The sequence below is a fragment of the Euleptes europaea genome, chromosome 1 (genome assembly GCF_029931775.1).
Source record: "Euleptes europaea isolate rEulEur1 chromosome 1, rEulEur1.hap1, whole genome shotgun sequence".
Lineage (NCBI taxonomy): Eukaryota > Metazoa > Chordata > Lepidosauria > Squamata > Sphaerodactylidae > Euleptes > Euleptes europaea.
Window position 1 is genome coordinate 144443913 of NC_079312.1, and position 18367 is coordinate 144462279.

Consider the following 18367-nt stretch of genomic DNA (forward strand, 5'->3'; position numbering starts at 1 on the left):
TTAAACTTCTCCACGCTGCCATCCCAGGCAGTGGCAGAGCACTTTCAAGACCCCCGCCCCTGTCCAAGTACTGACCATGGCCAATCCTGCTTAGTTCCCATGCTCTGATGAGCCTGGGCTAAACTAGCCTATTTGGGTTGCTCAACTCAAAAATAAGCCGTGCTTTATTTGGGGGTGTGTGTGTGTTTCCTCCCAAAAAAGTGTTCTTAGCATTGCAGCCCAAGCTACATATTAGTAGATTTCTACAGCTAGAGTTACAACGCCATAAACTGTAAAGTGAAAAATGCCTTTCTGGGATAAATGCATTGTTGACAGTGCCAAAGCACACCACTCCTAGGGTTGCCAACTCTGGGTGAGGGAATTCCTGGAGATTAGGGGGTTGAGTATGGGGAGGGCAGGGACCTCAGCAAGTTATAATGCCATAGAGTCCAGGGGAACTGATCTCTGTAGTCTGGACATCAGCTGTAACTCCTGGAGATCTCCACCTGGAGGTTGGCAACCAAACTCCAGTTCAATTTTTCCTTAAGAGCCTGTTACTTTCTAAATCATATACTACGCTGGCCAATGGCCGTAACAATAAATGGAAATGGAAATCATATATATAGGTTCTAGTTGACAGATACCTGAAGGAATGCACCTAACACACTAGTTGATTAGAGCAAAGGGAGCCATTACACAGATTGCATGATTCCCCCTCCCCCCATTATATTTGCTAAAACTCAGATTTATTGCAGCTATTTTGCAAAGTAGCAGCTAAAAAGAAGGCAGCTGGAAGAGAAGGGCTGTTTTAGCTGGGCTCGATTCCTTTCCCTTCTTGGCTGAGAGGCAACAAGAGGTGCATCGCCCACCCACACTCTCCTCTCCAGCACCTGCGCCTCTACCTGTCGTTTCCTTGAGCTGGACAAGGAAGTTCTCAATCAAACAGCCCTACTCTAGGGCACCTCTCAATCTCACCGTGTTGCATTTGGGGATTTGTAGTCTTCGTTCCCTGGCAGGCCACCCCAAGGAGCAGAGCCCAGGCAGCGCAGAGCAGATTACCCCCCCCCCCGCGCGCGCGCGCTTCCCGGTCCCGAGGCTCAGCTGTTGGGCAGGGACTCTGCACTGCGCTGGGCGGCTGGCAGGGGCCTCCTGCCCCCAGCAGGCTGGCGGCGTCCTAGCCGGCTCCCGGGGCGGCCCGGCTCTGCGCCACGCTGCATTCGCTCCATAAGACGCACTGACATTTCCCCTCGCGTCTTATAGAGCGAAAAATACGGTAGTTTAACAAGATGGCCTAAGAGAAATAGGGAAACCCATACATAAACCTCAATTCAAGAAGTCCCATGTTACAGTGTAGTAAGCTGCAGTACTTCAGTCAAAGCTCTGCTCATGACCTGAGTTCGATCCCAACGGAGATCAGTTTTAGATAGCTGGCTCAAGGTTGACTCAGCCTTCCATCCTTCCAAGATTAGTAAAATGAGTACCCAGGTTGCTGGGGGTAAAATGCAGTTGATTGGGGAAGGCAGTGGCAAGCAACCCCATAAACATAGTCTGCCTAATAAATGTCGTGAAGTGACGTCACCCCATGGATCAGTAATGACCCGGTGATTGCCCAGGGGACTACCTTTACCTTTAATCTACAATTCATAATGTCTGCAACCGATAACCATTATTTTTTTGCCCATCTGCACGACCACCACATACGCAAATAGTTTGCATTTGGTAGTTTGCCATAACAACGTCATACGATTTTAAACATTCTTTTGCTTTTTTGTGTGGTGTCTAGTACCATTGATATAGTATCTTCATTGACTTTTCTTGAAATTTGAGAGAAATAAAAATATAAACTATGAGTAAAAATAAATTTCCATTCCCCCCCCCCAGAATTTAATATTTCAAGTATTTTCCCCATTTAGATTGAAATGATTTTTTTGAGTTGCTACTCTCTTTATACAGCGTCTGCACCTTTTCCTCCCCCCCCCACCCCACTTGGCCAACCTGAGAAATCAGCAGTGGCTGAACATGGACTGACCCAGACAGGACACAGGGTCTTATTCCAAGACACTGAAAGACTGGACAATTCTACCAACTATTTTGTCAGATTGCACAGAGAAGCCATTGAAATTCATAAACACCAGCACAACTTTAACAGAAAAGAGGAGAGTTTAAGAATGAATAAGGCTTGGCTTCCTGTCCTGAAAACCTCCAGACTAACAAAGACTACAGTCCACAATAGCCATGCGGATTAGCTTTGGATTCCACATGTTAACAGATCACTTCAGGATACAATGGTTCCACATTAACATACCACACCCTCATTAGCACATTATCTTGATACTTACAGGACAATGATTAGCACATTACCTTTAATACTGCAGGACAATGACTCAGCTCAAACCCAACCCCCTTCTGACTATATATTACTCTTCCTACACACTTGACACTGAGAGACACTGTTCTTCAGTGTTACTCCTCTGAAGATGCCTGCCACAGCTCCTGGCGAAACATCAGGAAAGAAAATACCAAGACCACGGTCACACAGCCCGGATAGCTTACAAGAACCTCTTCATTTATATTTATCTTTACTATAGAGTTTAAATTAATTATTTTTGCTCATTCTTAAAGTTCCTTCCAAAACATTTCAGAAAATATTTATGTATATCTTCGTGGCCTCTGTGCAGTCCCACATGGGATCTGCACAGGCCAGCCGCGGAGATTTTTTATGTAGAAAGCTTCTTAAAGGGACGACTCCCCCTCCCTCTCACCCCGTTTTCCGCCCAGCAACAGCTCTTCCCGCTGAATGGTCACGTGACAAGGGGAGGAGTCGGCCATCCCTCAGTTCTCTCTTCGCCGCCGTAGGAAGAGAACGTGTAGTGAGCTTCTGCTTGCATTCTTCGATCTTTTGATGTGTGAGTTATATATTTTCGATATGGCTCTCTTTAAAAACTGTGTTTTGTGTGGAACTAATATGTCCCAAAATGACAACCACACCAAGTGTGTTCTTTGCCTCGGTGAAGGTCATATTACTGAGTCCTGCAAGGTTTGCAGCCGCTTCACTCCCCGGGCTAAACAGGGCCATGAAGCCAAACTTAAGGCCTTCCTATATGAAAAGGCCTTGAGACCCTCCGGTCCCCTCCAGAGCCCCAGCTCCTCAGCCGGGAAGAGAGTGGCTTCTACGCCTTCAAGAGCTTTGAAGAGAAAATCCACTCCTGCTCCCGCCGCCTCTAAGTCCATCGGCTCCAAGCGCAAGGGTTCCAGGGGAAGGTCCCCTCGACGCTGAACTCCGTCGGTTCTGAAGGAGATGGAACCGAGAGATCACCACCGTGCATCGTCCCCTAAGCAGGGCACTTTGTTGGAAGCAGTGACGGCTCAGACCTTGGCTGAGAAGCGCTGGTCTCCAAGACAGCACGCGCCATCGCGGGAAAGGTCTCCTACACGGGTCCAGTTTAAATCCCCACGTGTGCCCTCTCACCATGAGGAGGGAGCAGTGCCAATCCAGATCCAAGTCCCCGCGCAGTTTGACAACATGAGGGCAAGGCCATGGGTACGTCACCCAGCCGTCGCCCGCCTGTCTCCGATGTTTGAGGAATCTATCCCCATCGACATACCTTCCAGCTGGGAATCAGTGCTCTTTTCTTGGCACCGACGTTCTTAGTGGGGTTTGAGCCATTGTTGGGAGTCGGAGGAAGAACTTCATCCTCAGCTTTGTGTCGCTTCACCACGATACAGATCCCAGTCTGCAGCATGGAGAGCCGTTCCTGGGCTGAAAGAGGTTAGGACGCTTCCTAGAAGCAGCTCCACCCCCAGGAATGCCCCGGGAACGCCTCCCAGGACGCCGGTGCAGGGAGATACACTGGGGAAACACTGGTGGGAGGCCATACCGGCATCCAAGAGCCATGCTGCTGCCATGGTCCAGGGGGGCTGGCAACCTATGCCAACATCTGTGCCAGTTTGCATGGCGCAGGTGGCATGGACGCCAGCGTAGGGGTCACGCTGACTCCTGTGAGGATCCAGCCCCCCCCCCTCAGGAATGCATGGTTAATCTCAGATGTCTTCACATTTTCACAGATTTAGTATCTTAATTTGTTATAACAATTCTACCAGGAATGAAACCAGTTTGGTCTGAAGAGATACAATTGCTGATTATTTTCTTTACTCTTTTGGCGATACAGATGTTAGAATTCTATAATCATAGTTAATAAGACATGTAGTGTGATATGATCTAACATCTGTTATGTTTATCTTTGGTTTAGGGTAATTATCATTTTCTACTCAGTCCAAGTTCTTGGAAGCATCTTTTCTCCAAAAAAACAGTTTATTGTTGATAATAAAGGCTGCATAATAGTTTGTGTGAAGGTTTGATAGAATTTGGGCATCAGCCCATCCAGTCCTGGGGCCTTATTTTTCTTTAACTTGCCTATTGCTGTTTTCAGTTCATGAAGGGTAATCTGACTTTCTAAGATTAATTTATCACCTTCTGTTAATTTTGAAAGCTTTGCGCTTTTCAAAAAAGCCTCAGTCTCTTGATCAATAGGTTCCTGTGATGCATATCATTTTTTAATAATATTGCATACGTTCATTCATTATTGGTGGAGAATGTGTTATTCTATTTCCTTTTTCATCTTGGATTACAGCTATTGTATTATTAACTTTCTTCTTCCTCAATTTATATGCTAAACTTTGCCATACTTGTCTCCATGTTCAAAATAATTTTACTTTTATATAGCATATATTTTTTCTGCTTCCATCACTTTCAATTTTACCTTTGCCTCTTTAATATTGTTTTGATATTTTTTATGTTCCTACTCAAATTTCATTATTTCATCTAGCCTTGCCATATGATCTGCCTCACATTTCTTTCTAAGATATGATGATGTGCTAATGGCAAACCCTCTAAAGGACTTACCTGCTTCCCATATAATGATTGGTGAACTATCATTATGGCTGTTTAACTGAAAAAATTCATGGAGTTACATCTGTTAACATTTTGTAATCTAGGCAGACATTTTCTCACTGCAAAATCATCTGTCATTCTCCAGTGATGTTATGCATGGTGTAGGCAGCTTTAATAAACTTAACTGATTAAGTAGCCCTCTTGGTAAGCCAGTTTTAAGAATATCTATACTGCTCTGTTACTCCTTTTGCTGTAGAACCAACAGACTTGGATAAAAGTAGTTCTTCAGCATCACCTATTGGAGGCAACATCACAAATACTTCTGTGGGAGAGACTAATGCCTCTGAAGGGAAGAACATAATGGGGTATGAGCCAGAAATGGGCGATAATGAGTCAGAGAAGAAATCGGCAACAGAGGTCACTAAAGATGTCTCAGGTACAGAGAGCCCTGTTGTAGTGAAATATAGAGGATATTAACCATTTTTGTTATATGATTGCTAGCTAAAACTATCTGTGACATTCACTATTCATACTGCTTGTTTGCAGTACCACTACTGGCTCTGCAACGTGCTTGTCTCAAACTGAGTTACTGAGTGCAGTATTGTAGATATGCCTGATGTTTTGTTGGCCTTCGAATACTTAGAATTATCTTAAGTTTAGTGCGCATTTGCATAGCATCTGTCTGTGCTCTTTTAAATGTGACTTTATTTTTACTTTGTTATGAACTCTAATATTTGTGAGCATTTTCAACAAAGATTTACGGAAGGCCTGTTTAGACTTATGAGACTGTTTATACATTATTTAATCGACCAGGTGCAATAAAGTTGTTAGGAGAAGTGACTAATTTTTTATGTGACCTCTTTCATGATCCTCAGTTTCCAGACTCTAGTTCATTTTCAGTCTTCTGTGCAGTCCTCCATTGGGACTGCGCATATGCAGGCTTGCTGACTGAAGGTTTTTACCAAGCTCTACCACTAGGGGTATAGCACATCAGCTCCATGCATCCGTTCCCACCCAAAGGCGGTCACATGTCCTGATGTTGCTGCGTCCCCTTCCCTCAGTACTTTTTTTACCACAGTTGGAGAAAGAGCTTCTACCGCTGCTCTGTCTTTTTGTTGGCTAGAATTTAGAACTTTGGCCTACCAACCAGCTATCTACTTTGGAGGCTGGAGTCATCTTCTGTCCCTATCCACCCCTGCAAGTGTGGTGGTGCTGAGTTGGGTCTGGATGACCCAAAAAAGTCTCTTCAAGAAGTGCACCGACTGTGGTGCAAAACTCCTGCAGACTGACAAACATGCACTATGTCTATTCAGTCTCGGGGACAGTCACAACATGGCCGAATGTAAAGTGTGCCAGAAATTTACTCCAAAAGCTAGGAGTGATAGAGCTTCAAAACTAAAAGCCGCTCTTTGAGAGAAGGCTCTTCGGGCTTCCAAACTGTTCGATCCAACATTGGTCTCGAAGCCACCTTCAAAACCATCTCCGATCACCATCCTATCCAACCATTCCAGCCATGGTACTGAACCAAAGAAGCTGTTGGCTAAGTCATTGTCATCGCTGCACTGCTCCTCTGAACCTCTCTTGAAAAGGCCAAAATCAAAGGAGAAGAAGCGGGAGAAGTGCAAGTCAAATGCGAACCGCCAACCATCAGAGTCAACTTCGATTCCAACTGTCGAACCTGTGGAGAGAGCACTGCCTCCTCCCAGGACCCCGTCTCCACGTCTAGCTTCCTCTCGTCATCCATTTGCTGGAGGGGAGGCAATCTTCGAAGGTGAAGCAGCTTCGATTCCAGACTTAGACTCTAAGCTGCTCCCATCCAGGTCCAACAGTCAAACCACCGGCTACCCTGCCATCAGCCTGGAGATATGTCCCTGGCCTATCTGGCCCAAAGGGGAGAGTAGTACGGTCAACCTCCGCTTCCCTTGTCCCATAGTGAACATCATCTAGTGCCACAGTCTACAGCTTTGAGGGGTCCTCCCTCCCTACTCTTCGAATCCGAGGGTCAGAAACCAGAGGAGATTCTGGCTAAATTGGATACCGGATCCAATATCGCCTTGGATCCAAGCCCGGATGAGAGAGTCAATGTCACCTCCACAGTACCACCAACAGAGGACTTGAAAATGTATGGGGAGCAGACTTCCGCTAGGGCAGCTGAGCGAAGCACTCGTCTCCCCGGGGGCTCCCAGAGGGGGAACCAAGAAACGTCTTAAATAGGGGTGTCAACGCGCCCCTCCCGATTCCTAAATAGTGGAATGGGTATCAGGAAATCTCCTGCAGCCGATGAAGAGCGGTTTGACTCCTGAACTCTCTGAGTTTTACGACTACGGAGATTCAGTAGAAGTCCCGCCAGCTTGAGGGGTAATAAATCGCCGCAGACGTCTCTTTGGAATTTAGGCTTTGCTCTCCCCTATCTATTACCATCTAGCAACTATACAGAAGCAAGAATACCTACTCTCCTAAAATCTGAGTAAGTTTAAAAGAACTCCTTTGTTTTACCTGGATTTGGAAGTCCCAGGAGACTGCTAAATACATCAGTCGAATCCGTATCTCCCCACTCAATGTTTAAATGACTCTTTAAAAACAAGAAAAGATCTGATAACCCAGCAGGGATCTTATCAATTTGATCAGTGGGAAGACATAACAACTAAGATTTTTGAAAGACGCTTCAGTTGCCAATCACGAACTACTATGTATAAAGGGGAGGGAGGAGTGGAAACCTCCCCCACCCCGAAGAGTAGTCTTTCTAACTAAACAAAGCCTTCCTGCCACGTCCTTCCCAGAAACAATCTATCATCACGAGAGAGCCAGAGAACTTGGAATCGGAAGTGTGGTATTAGTGTGTAACTGGCAAATATTTCCCAAGTTCCTGACCACAAAGAAGATGAAAGGTCTATGACTCTGATTCCTGCAGCACCTCCTTGTTATTTACTACACTGGAATTAGCCTGGATCTAATTAACTGAGTTTCAACAGGAATTTTCAGAAGTAGCAACCATGGAATATCTGATTACACAGATGGAACAACTCTCTGCTTTGATTAACGTTTCATTTCAATTTATTAATCAAAAACTGGACATCATCTCAGACGATCTTAAAGACCTAAAAACCCAAACTATCACAATGAGATCAGAGGAGATACTAGAGGGCCCTCTGGTTGACAAGAGAGATGAAGAACAGAAGAACCCTGCAAAGGAAACGAGGAATTACAATAAACAATCTGCAATAGCCCATTTGACAACAATGGATTTGAATGTGTGTGATTTTGACTTCTGTCCCCTTAATCTGCTTGATGAACTTTTCAACACCTGCTTGGAGGATTTAATGAGTAGAAAAACTGGGGCTGTCAGGATCTTTTTATTTGAATTAGGGATGGAAGATATTGCAACATGGATTTACTATGGAAATCATCTATCTGCAGAAGAGACTTTACCAACAATCTCCAAGGATGCTCTTCGACAATTACTGCTAATGTGGAAAAGAAAGAAATGCTGGAAATTCCGGATAAAGGGACTAATTTAAAAGCGTCTAGTGTCTCTTCTGGATAAGATCGAAAAGGAACTGGTTAAAAGGATTGGTTATAATGGAAATAGAACTATATAAGATATCAATTTACTAGAAAAACAATATGTATTAAATGAGTGTTAGGGAGAAATGGAGGACTTACAAAATAATTAATTTTTAATGGAAATAATCAAATGCTTTTTATTATACTAATCCATTTATTATTAGTGAGATTTGCTATTTCTCTTCTTGCTTTTATTCTTATTTCCTTTTTTCTTTTTTCTTTCCTTTATATGATATTACTAACTATTAATCTTTTTTTCTTTGAAAAATATAAATGTCAAAGAGATCAGTAAATATTAACAATAGTATCAGGATTAGAATTTTGTGCAAAAGAGATTACTAATTTATCACAAGATGAAGGGAGGTGTAGGGGAAGTCAACAATTCTTGATTATATATAATTTTTTTTAACAATGTTACCTATTTGTTTTTACTTTTTACTGTTTATGTCATTGTTAAACTATGTGATTAATAATTTTGGAAAAATAATAAAAAACTTATTTAAAAAAAGAAAATGTATGGGGAGCAGATGCTCCGGACGGCTCGTTCTTTGGACACTGAGGTGTCTACGGCTGAGTTCCATCCAAAGGACAAGATCCTAGGACGTCTTTATTCTGACTCACCAGGAGTCATAGCCTTTCCTTTCCTACAGGGGCTTTTAGAGGGAGTCCAGGACATTTGGGGAAAGCCAGCCTCTGTACCTGCGTCCTCTAGATGCGTGGAAGGCTACTATTGGAACTGATAGGATTCGACACCATTCCTGGCCACTTATCAACCACCATCATCCCTCATTACAGAGGAACTCCATTCCAGAGGTCGTCCCACATACCATTCGGCTCCGACCAATAAAGAAGGGAGGAAGCTTGATTTCCTGGAGCCTATTTGTCTGCTACAATGGGCCTACAGGTCTCAAATTATTAGGCCATAATGGCCAGCTACCAGTTATTTCTTTGGGAGAAGATGTCACCTTTCCTAGAGCAACTCCCAGATGAAATAAAATAGCTGGCCAGGCTACTACAGATGGAGTCTATCCACTTATCTAAATAACAGATAAATGCTGGAAAGCATGAGGTCGATGCTGCTGCAAAAGTCATTATGACATCTGCAGTAATATACAGACATGCATGGCTTAGGTCTACGGCCTTATCACTTCAAACCCGACAGAAAGTTGAGGACTTGCCATTCGAGGGGTTGAAACTGGTCTCCCAAGGCACTGATGATTTCCTGACACAAGTAAAAAAAAAAACAGACATACAGCCAAGTCATTGGGCATCACTCCATCTACTCCTGCCACTAACAAACACCGGGCGTTTTATCATCAACAGTGGCAACCTTACTACAAGGACCAGAGGTCTACACATTATGGCCATCTGCAGTATCCTGCCAGACAACCTCTACCGCACCAGTCGACTGCCCAGAGGAGAAGTTCCTCTAGACCAAAGAAGAATCACCAAGGTCCTTCACCCAAGGATGGGCATCGGTCCTTTCAGAGGCCAACCTTCTGACTAGTTCAGAATTCCTCAGAGGTCCTTTTTGGCAACCAGTTGTCACAGTTTTGTGAGGCTTGGGGCTGTTTCATGGCTGATAGTTGGGTTATGTCCATTGCTTCAAAAGGGTACAGCTGGAGTTAAAGTCCAGGCCAGAGTGCACTCTGGTCACATATGCCTGAGTTGGCAAAAGAGGTTGACATTCTGCTAAGTAAAGGGGGCTATTGAGCAAGTGCGAGATTCTGACAACCTTGTGGGGTTTTACTCCCACTTCTTTTTAGTTAATAAAAAGGATGGAGGCAAGAGGCCCATCTACATCTGAGAAGGCTAAATTGTTCACTCTTTGGTAAAAAGTTCAGAACGGTCTCTGGTTACTGTTTTCAGTTATTTAAAAAAGATCATCTTGGTTTGCAGTTCTTGATCTTAAAGATGCTTATTTTAACGTAGCGATTACAACATCATAGATATCTACGTTTTTGATATGGTTCAGTGGTATACCAATACAAGGAACTCCCTTTTTTGTCTTTCCACAGCAGCCAGGGTGTTCACAAAGTGCATAGCCCTGATTGCCACCCATCTTTGGCTACAGGGATGTACGGTTTATCCATATCTGGATGATTGGCTACCAGTAGCTGACTGGGATCCGCAAGTACAAAACCACCTTGATATAACAGTGAGAACCTGTCAGAATTTAGTGCTAGTAATCAATGGGGGAAATAAAAATTGATCCAACCAGGGCTGCCCAGTTTATTGGGGCTGTCGTGGATGCTGCCTAAGGGAAACTTAATGCAAGACACTTATACTGGAAGCTTTGTCTCTGGGTGGAAGGTAAGAACCCCTTTATTGAAGAACAAGGTGGTTATAGAGAAGGGCGGTCCACTATGGATCACTGTTTGCTCCTTGATCATTTGATAGCTAAATATACATTTGGGGAAAAGTCTTCTTTTTATGTTTCCTTTGTTGATTTTAAATCTGCCTTTGATTCCATCTCCAGAGGAATTCTTTGGGCTAAACTCGAAGAGACGGCTTTAGACAAGCGCCTTTTTCTGATAAAAGCTTTGTACCAAAATACTGGTATTAGGGTTCGATGCGGTCCACAAGGTCATCTAACAAATTTGATTAAGACCAAGAAGGGAGTAAAGCAGGGATGCATACTTGCTCCTCTGTTATTTCATAAATGATATCAACAGGCATCTCAAAGATACGCATTTCCATCCCTCAAAAGTTGGTAATAGGCATATCTCATTTCTGCTTTCTGCTGACGATCTAGCTATATTTTCCAGAACTCCAGTTGGCATGAGAAGAGCTTTGTGTGCTTTAAACTCTTATCGCCATTGATCAGATAGTGATCAATGTGGGTAAGACCAAAATTATGGTCTGTGCGAGGAACCCAAACCAATATAGGTGGAGAATCAATCAAAGGGAGATTGAGCGGGTAAAAAAAAGGTAAAGGTCCCCTGTGCAAGTACCAGGTCATTCCTGACCCATGGGGTGACATCACATCCCAACGTTTCCTAGACAGACTTTTTTTATGGGGTGGTTTGCCAGTGCCTTCCCCAGTCATCTTCCCTTTACCCCCAGCAAGCTGGGTACTCATTTTACCGACCTCGGAAGGATGGAAGGCTGAGTCAACCTTGAGCCGGCTATCTGAAACCAACTTCCGTTGGGATCGAACTCAGGTCGTGAGCAGAGCTTTTGACTGCAGTACTGCAGCTTACCACTCTGTGCCATGATTGAGCAGGTACAGCAGTATAAATATTTAGGGGTGGTATTTCAAGCCACTCAAGCTAGGACCTTGCATATCAACTATGCTGCTTTAAATGCCCAAAAATCCTCTGGTTTAATTCAAAGATTTTACTGGCACAAAGGAGGGCGGCATATTCCGGCTGCAATAAAGATCTTTAAGGCAGGGATGGGGAACCTTTTTCCTGCCAAGGGCCATTTGCACATTTATAACATCATTCAGGGGCCATACCAGGTGTAGATCTTTCGGTGTGGGGGGAGAGGCTAGGGTTGCCAGGTCTCCAGCCACCACCTGGAGGTTGGCAACCCCAGGGGAGGCCACACAGAGAAGGCCTGCAGGGTGCCCCCCCTCCCAGGTGGGAGGGCAGCCAGCGGTGGGCCCGAGCAAATGAGGCACCAGGGGGGCGCAGCCCACAGTCAAATGGCAAGGGAGGAAGGAAAACAGAGAAAGAGGAAAAGGGAGGGAGGGAGAAAGAGAGAGAAAGGGAGAAAGAAATGGAGAGAGGGGGAGAAAGAAAGAAAAGGATGGAGGGAGACAAAGAAAGACAGAGAGAGAGGGAGAGAAAGGAGAGTGACAGAAAAAGAGGAAGAAAAGAGAGAAAAGCCTTTCCCCTGCACACACGCATGCCGGTCCCGTGCAACTGGGCCCCAGCCTCCCCGCCTCCCCCGCCCACACACACACACACACACCCAGCAGCGCACGGAGCCCCATGTGACTGGGCCCCAATCTCCATGCCCTCCCCCCAGAGTCCACAAAAGGCCCCTTCCCAAAGCCCGATCGGCTCCCGCATGCATGCTCTGCCGCCTGGAGCCACCGGCCTCTTTCCCCCTCTCCCTCTCACTGCTCAACAGCTGACAGGCCTCCGCGGCCGGGCCCCAGAGCTCTCGAGGGCCACAAAAAATGTCCTCGGGGGCCGCATATGGCCCCCGGGCCTGAGGTTCCCCATCCCTGCTTTAAGGCTAAATCCCTTGCCCAAATTACATACGGAGCACCATTGAGCATTACTGGCAACATAACCATCCTGGAAAGGGTACAGTCTAAGTTTCTCAGGAAAATCTTTCAGGTGCCGAATTCTATCTCAAATGTAGCTCTGAGAATTGAATCGGGGATGATCTCAGTTGAGGCCTGCAAAGAGGACCGCTTGATGAACAACAGTTACCAGTAAGCAACACTGTTTTCTACCTCAGCAAGGAAGGTGGAACTGGATCCCGGCATCTCTTTCTAGAGGCAACGTCCATCATTCATTGGGCCATCGCACATCAGTGTTGAATAAAGGCTATCCACATCTCAGGCGAGCTGAACATTAGGGCAGATATGCTCAGCAGGTATTTCCCTGCAGCACACAAGGGGTCCATAGAAGATGTTTACCTGGAGCTCATATTACAATAACGGGGATACTCAGACGTCTTTGCCACGGTGGCCAACACAAAGACTCTCGTCTCTTGTTCTGCTCCCAGGCTGGAAGTAGGATCACTGGAGGGTACATTTGAGATATGGTGGCAAAGGTTCTGCTATGCCTTTCCCCTTATACCACTTATCCCCAGAGGTCTGGGGGAAATGATGTCAGAACAAGCCAGAGGGATCATAGTTACTCCCTTTTGGCCCAGACAGATATGGTTTCCATCCTGATGGAAATGTCACAAGGGCAGTACATCAGGTTCCCATTGGTCCCAGATCTATTGTCTTGGGAGGGCAGTCTTCACCCCGACATCTCTCGTATCTGCATCATAGCCTGGAGAGTCTAAACAATGACCAGTTCTCTGCAGAAGTGCATGACATTCTGCTGCAAGCCCATAAGCCTTCAACAAAGTGGTCTTACGAGGGCAAGTGGGCTTGCTTCACTAAGTGGTGTGAGGAGAAGAAGAGTTTGATTCCGGATGAAGTGTCTTTAGTTGGTCATCTTTGATTACCTGTTGGCCATTAAGGCAACAGGCCTGAGTTTTATATCTGTGAAGGTTCATTTGGTTGCCATTTCGGCCTTCCATGAAGGGGTAGAGGGTTCCACAGATTTTTATTATAAGACCTCAAAACAATTCCTAAAAGGTGTATTCAATTCTTATCCAACTAAGACACCCATAGTCCTGCAATGGTCATTGTCATTGGTGTTGGCCAAGTTGATGTCAAGGCCATTTGAGCCCTTGGCTACAACTTCACTTTGATTATTATCGATGAAGGTTTGCCTTTTGGTAGCTATTACTTCATTAAGGACGATAAGTGAGATAGCTGCTCTCAGCATGGATCCTCCTCCCTAAAGGTGTTTATAGTATCCAGTTTATGCCCAAAGTAATTTTGAAATTTCATCTAGCACAGGAATTAATTTTGCCAACTTTTTCCCCAAAACCAACATCACATAGTGAGAGGATGTTGCACACACTCTGAGATGGGCTCTATTGTTCTATTTGGAAAGATCCAAAGAATTTAGGAAAGGATTCAACCTCGTTTGTGTGTCACTCTGGCCCGAACAAAGGGAAAAAAGCAACCCCCCAGACATTGACATGGTTAGTCCTCACCATCAAGAGGTACTTATGAACGAGCATTTCTTCCTTGCCCATTAACTCTGAAGGCCTATTCGACCAGGGCACAAGCATCTTCAGCAGCATTCCTCAATGGCGTTCCCTTTGCTGGAGATCTGCAGCGCTGCCATGTGGTCATCAGCAGTGACCTTTGTCAAGCATTACGCCTTAGACTTGCAGGCGAGAAGGGAGACCCAGATGGGAAAGCCCATCCTGCACTCCATCTTCAATGCCTAATAAAATTTATTTATGGCTATTTTGCCTGATAAAACAGAGACAAGCCTTACAAAGAATAAATTTACAGTCCAAGACTAATACAGTTATGCAACACCAGATTGTACATTTTCCAAATTTGATCAGAGAGATATTCTAAGGCGACATACCTGAAGCGCACCTGCACAGTATTTTGCGACCTGAGTGGTAATTGGGGAATCATCTCCCAGCAAAAACCTTTTAGTCCATTCACCCTCTTCACCAGCACCCATTTTCCCAATAAGAGGTTCAATAATCATGGAGCGGGCTGTCTTATAAAAAGCACATCTGGAAAAAAAATGTTCAATGGTTTCCAATTCCCTTGCATTGCAGGGGCAAAATCTCCGCTCTAGGCATCTTCCCTTCTAAAATGGCAGAAGGTAAGGCTGCACATCTAGCCATTGTATATGCCCTCCTGTGTGAATTCATTTCCGGGGAGTGCATGTAGGCAGCTAGTGTTAAGATATACCTGGAATAACCGGGCACTATAAATGTAGGGAAACTCGAAAGGTCAATCTTTAACCCTTTGCTTATAACAGATCTAGCTTGGTCCTTACCCAGCTGTAAGAGTGCTGAGGGAGCAAGGCCCAAGCTGTTTAGTTGGTCTTCTATAGCAATGTCGACCCACCACCATGGTGAGAAGCTTGTTAAAATCCCAAAGGGGGTCTGCACAGAAAACTGAAAATGAAAAACAGGTTTCACTTACCTATAACTGATGTTCATTGAGGTCTTCTATGCAGGCACACAACCACTCCCTCCTACCCCACTGCGAATTCTCCTCCTGCGACAGTATGGGTAAGAGAAGCTGGCAGCTCAGTAGGAACTGAGGAGGGGGGTGCAGCAGCATCAGGACACGTGACTGCCTTTGGGCAGGAACAGATGCATGGAGCCAACGCGCTGCACCCCCTAGTAGTAGAGACTGATAAAAACCTCCGGTCTGGGTCCCCAAAGGTTGGGTGGGAAAAGACTCAATTAAGTATAGAAATTGTTTATTTTAAGGTGCTAATGTCTATATTTGAAACGATAAAAAATTATAGTAAAAGAAAGCACAAATGGCAGCTGCTACGGGTTAATAAACTGAAAACACGATCCAAATGCGTTTCGGCCCCCTGGCCTTCATCAGTGGTCTAATATAATTGCTTTTAATGCACACATATACAAAGTACAACATATATGACAGTATTGTAGTAGAATTATAACAACCCAGGTATGTGTGTAGGGATGTATTCCAATTTGACTCTGTGCTCAATATAGTCTATAAAATTAAAGAGCCCACTGCTATGGAATACATACTACTTGTTCTATTTCTGGGCTGTGTTAGCCTTCCATACAAGGTGTGCATACCAGTATCAGCCAGATAAACAGATAAACCTCCAGTCAACAGGCCTGCACATGCATAGTCCCAATGTGTTCCTGCACATATAAGACCTCAATGAACATCAGTTACAGGTAAGTGAAACCTGTTTATCTTCTAGTAGAGTATTTTTGTCTGGACTGATGGAAGGATGGTTTATTCCTTTTAGGCAGCTTGATCTATCCTGGTCAAACTGCTTCAGAAAACATAACTTTCAGCTATTCCCGCCTCTTCCATTTGATCTGTTCTTCCAAAGCTGCTTCACCATAATCTTTGCTGGTTCTTAAGTAAAGGAAGGGTGAAATTTGGTATCAGTATTAGGCATCGTCTACCTAACTGTAAACCTAATGGGACCAAATATTCTTTTAACTATACAAATACCTACATAGTAGTAGTACAAATTCAGTGAGTCTAGCTTTTCTGAGCAGCTTTCCTCATCTTCTCTGAGAATATTATTTCCACTTAAGAGCACCAGTTCAGTGTGTTTTCCTTAGTTGCAATGGGCTTCCAGCATTCTCCTCTCTTCCTGTGGAGGAGATGTGCAACACCAGAAACAAAGTAAGACGAGGATCCTGCAGATAGACAACAGAGGCCAGTCCCAGAATCTTCACACATGCTTTCTTGAGAAAATATTTGTTTGTAATCTCAAATGTGCTGCTGGTAGGGCTGGGCTGTGTTCACAGGAATTTGCTTACGTGGGGCTGGGGCTTTCAGGGTAATTAAGAGAGCAATCCTAACCATGACTACTTAGAATCCTATTTAGTATATTCAGTGGGTCTTACTCCCAAGAAAGTGTTTGTAGGACTGCACTGTTAGAGATGCTCTATATAGCTTCCCTGTTTCAGTGCCATTTTCTTTAAAATAGGGTTGGGATAATCTTTTTTCTTTCCCAAGACCATTAGATGGGAATAAAGCTCCCTGTAAGAAGGTAGACTTGCGGATAAGTCAACAAAGTTGCTGCCCTCATGCACAGCCATTGTAGACTTCTGCACACACATAAAGGCTGAAAGAAGAAAGGAGGCTGCAAGGTCTTAGTGTCTGACCATCTATGGTTGGAGGAGCAGCAGGATCTGGTGATCATCTCTGATTCCATCATCTAAGTTGCCATAAAAGAGTGGGTTGTAATCCAGCAGATCTTCTCCCATGTGGCATAGCAGCGCTGGGGAATTACCTGATACATCTGTTGTCCATTGTGCAGCCACTTAGAGATTGTTCTTACTTGCCATAGGCAACTGGATGAAACTATTTATAAGACTGCTATAAGGGAAAAAAATACCAATTCCTTATTATGAGGGATGGGAGTAGATATACGCCATTCTTGTGGACTTTCTCTCCACCCATCCCTGATCTCCTAGTGAGGGAAGCAGTGGGTGTTAGGCACCAACCCAATGTTGATTTAATTCTGTTGGCTACTATTTATTTTTTCTGTACACATAGGATTGCAAGGGAAAATACACTTTCGCATGACTGAAGTTATTCAAAATAACTTATTGATGCAGTCACAGAAGTCACCCCTCATCTTCTCTGCTTCAGAGTCATAGAGAGCACACTGAGATCACTTAAAATAGATTAACACATGTCTGGAGTAGGGATTCTATTCCATATTGAGATTAAAAGATGTGACAGATCAGAGTGAGTGCAAAGTAGGGGTTTAGAGTCAAGAGTGTGATCTGTTGTGATCCTTATTAGAGAAAATTTGTGGTTGGATCCAGGGCCACTCCCCCACACGCACACACCACTTGACTGGTCTATGGATTCCCTTTTCCAGATGTTACCATACAGCATTTTACACCATTCTTGAGGAGGGCTGTCAAACATTGAGAGGCTTGGGGTGGGGGAGGCAGGAAAGAGATGTTCTTTGTCTTGATGGGTCAGAAGAAATGTCTATATCTGTATGCAAAATTAAACATATGGTACGTTTGATATGTTAAGCAAACATTGGGATTTATCTTGTGTTGGCATTTCAGCAACTTCAGACCAGAATTTTACTTCCGTTTTTCAATCTGAAGTGTTCTTGCCCTAAAGTAATTATCTTTTGTAGATGAAACAACTAAGACTATTTCTAGCCTGGATGTCAGTGCATCTACTGAAGCCCTCTTGCCAGATTCAGAAAACACCAGTAGCAGTGAGCGAAATTCTATGCAGGATGAATCTATGAAAACATCTGATGAAATGGAAAACGTTGAAGGAGGATCCCAGAGCTCAGAGGAGCTAGGTAAAAAATAATGCAGCCTGTTACCAGCATATTCTGGTCTCATTTTTAATTGCATAATATCTGTGTTTTAAGAAAAATGTATACAAATTTCCTTCCTGTGTATCACTTGCTCAAATAGGTTTTTTTTTAATAGGGGATAAATCTAATGGTGAAAGAAGTGAATCTCCAAGCATGGGAAGAGGCACCCCAGGATCAACACGAATGGTCACTAGGCTACGTAATCCTGATAGCAAGCTCAGCCAGCTGAAAAGTCAACAGGTTGCTGCTGCTGCACATGAAGCGAATAAGCTATTTAAAGAAGGCAAAGAGGTTGGGAGTTCATTTTAAAATTTTATTTTAAAAACCCACAAGATGATATTAATTACTTTAA

General features: G+C 44.3%; 1 protein-coding gene across 1 annotated transcript in view; it reads left to right on the top strand.

Annotated features, from left to right (window-relative positions):
* Positions 1-18367, top strand: part of BPTF (bromodomain PHD finger transcription factor) — a 128628-nt gene that overhangs the window by 45125 nt on the left and 65136 nt on the right. The window contains exons 5-7 of the mRNA XM_056866895.1: positions 5127-5306; positions 17824-17997; positions 18131-18306. Of these exons, the coding sequence (XP_056722873.1) occupies positions 5127-5306; positions 17824-17997; positions 18131-18306 (530 nt within the window). The remainder of the gene's footprint in view (positions 1-5126; positions 5307-17823; positions 17998-18130; positions 18307-18367) is intronic.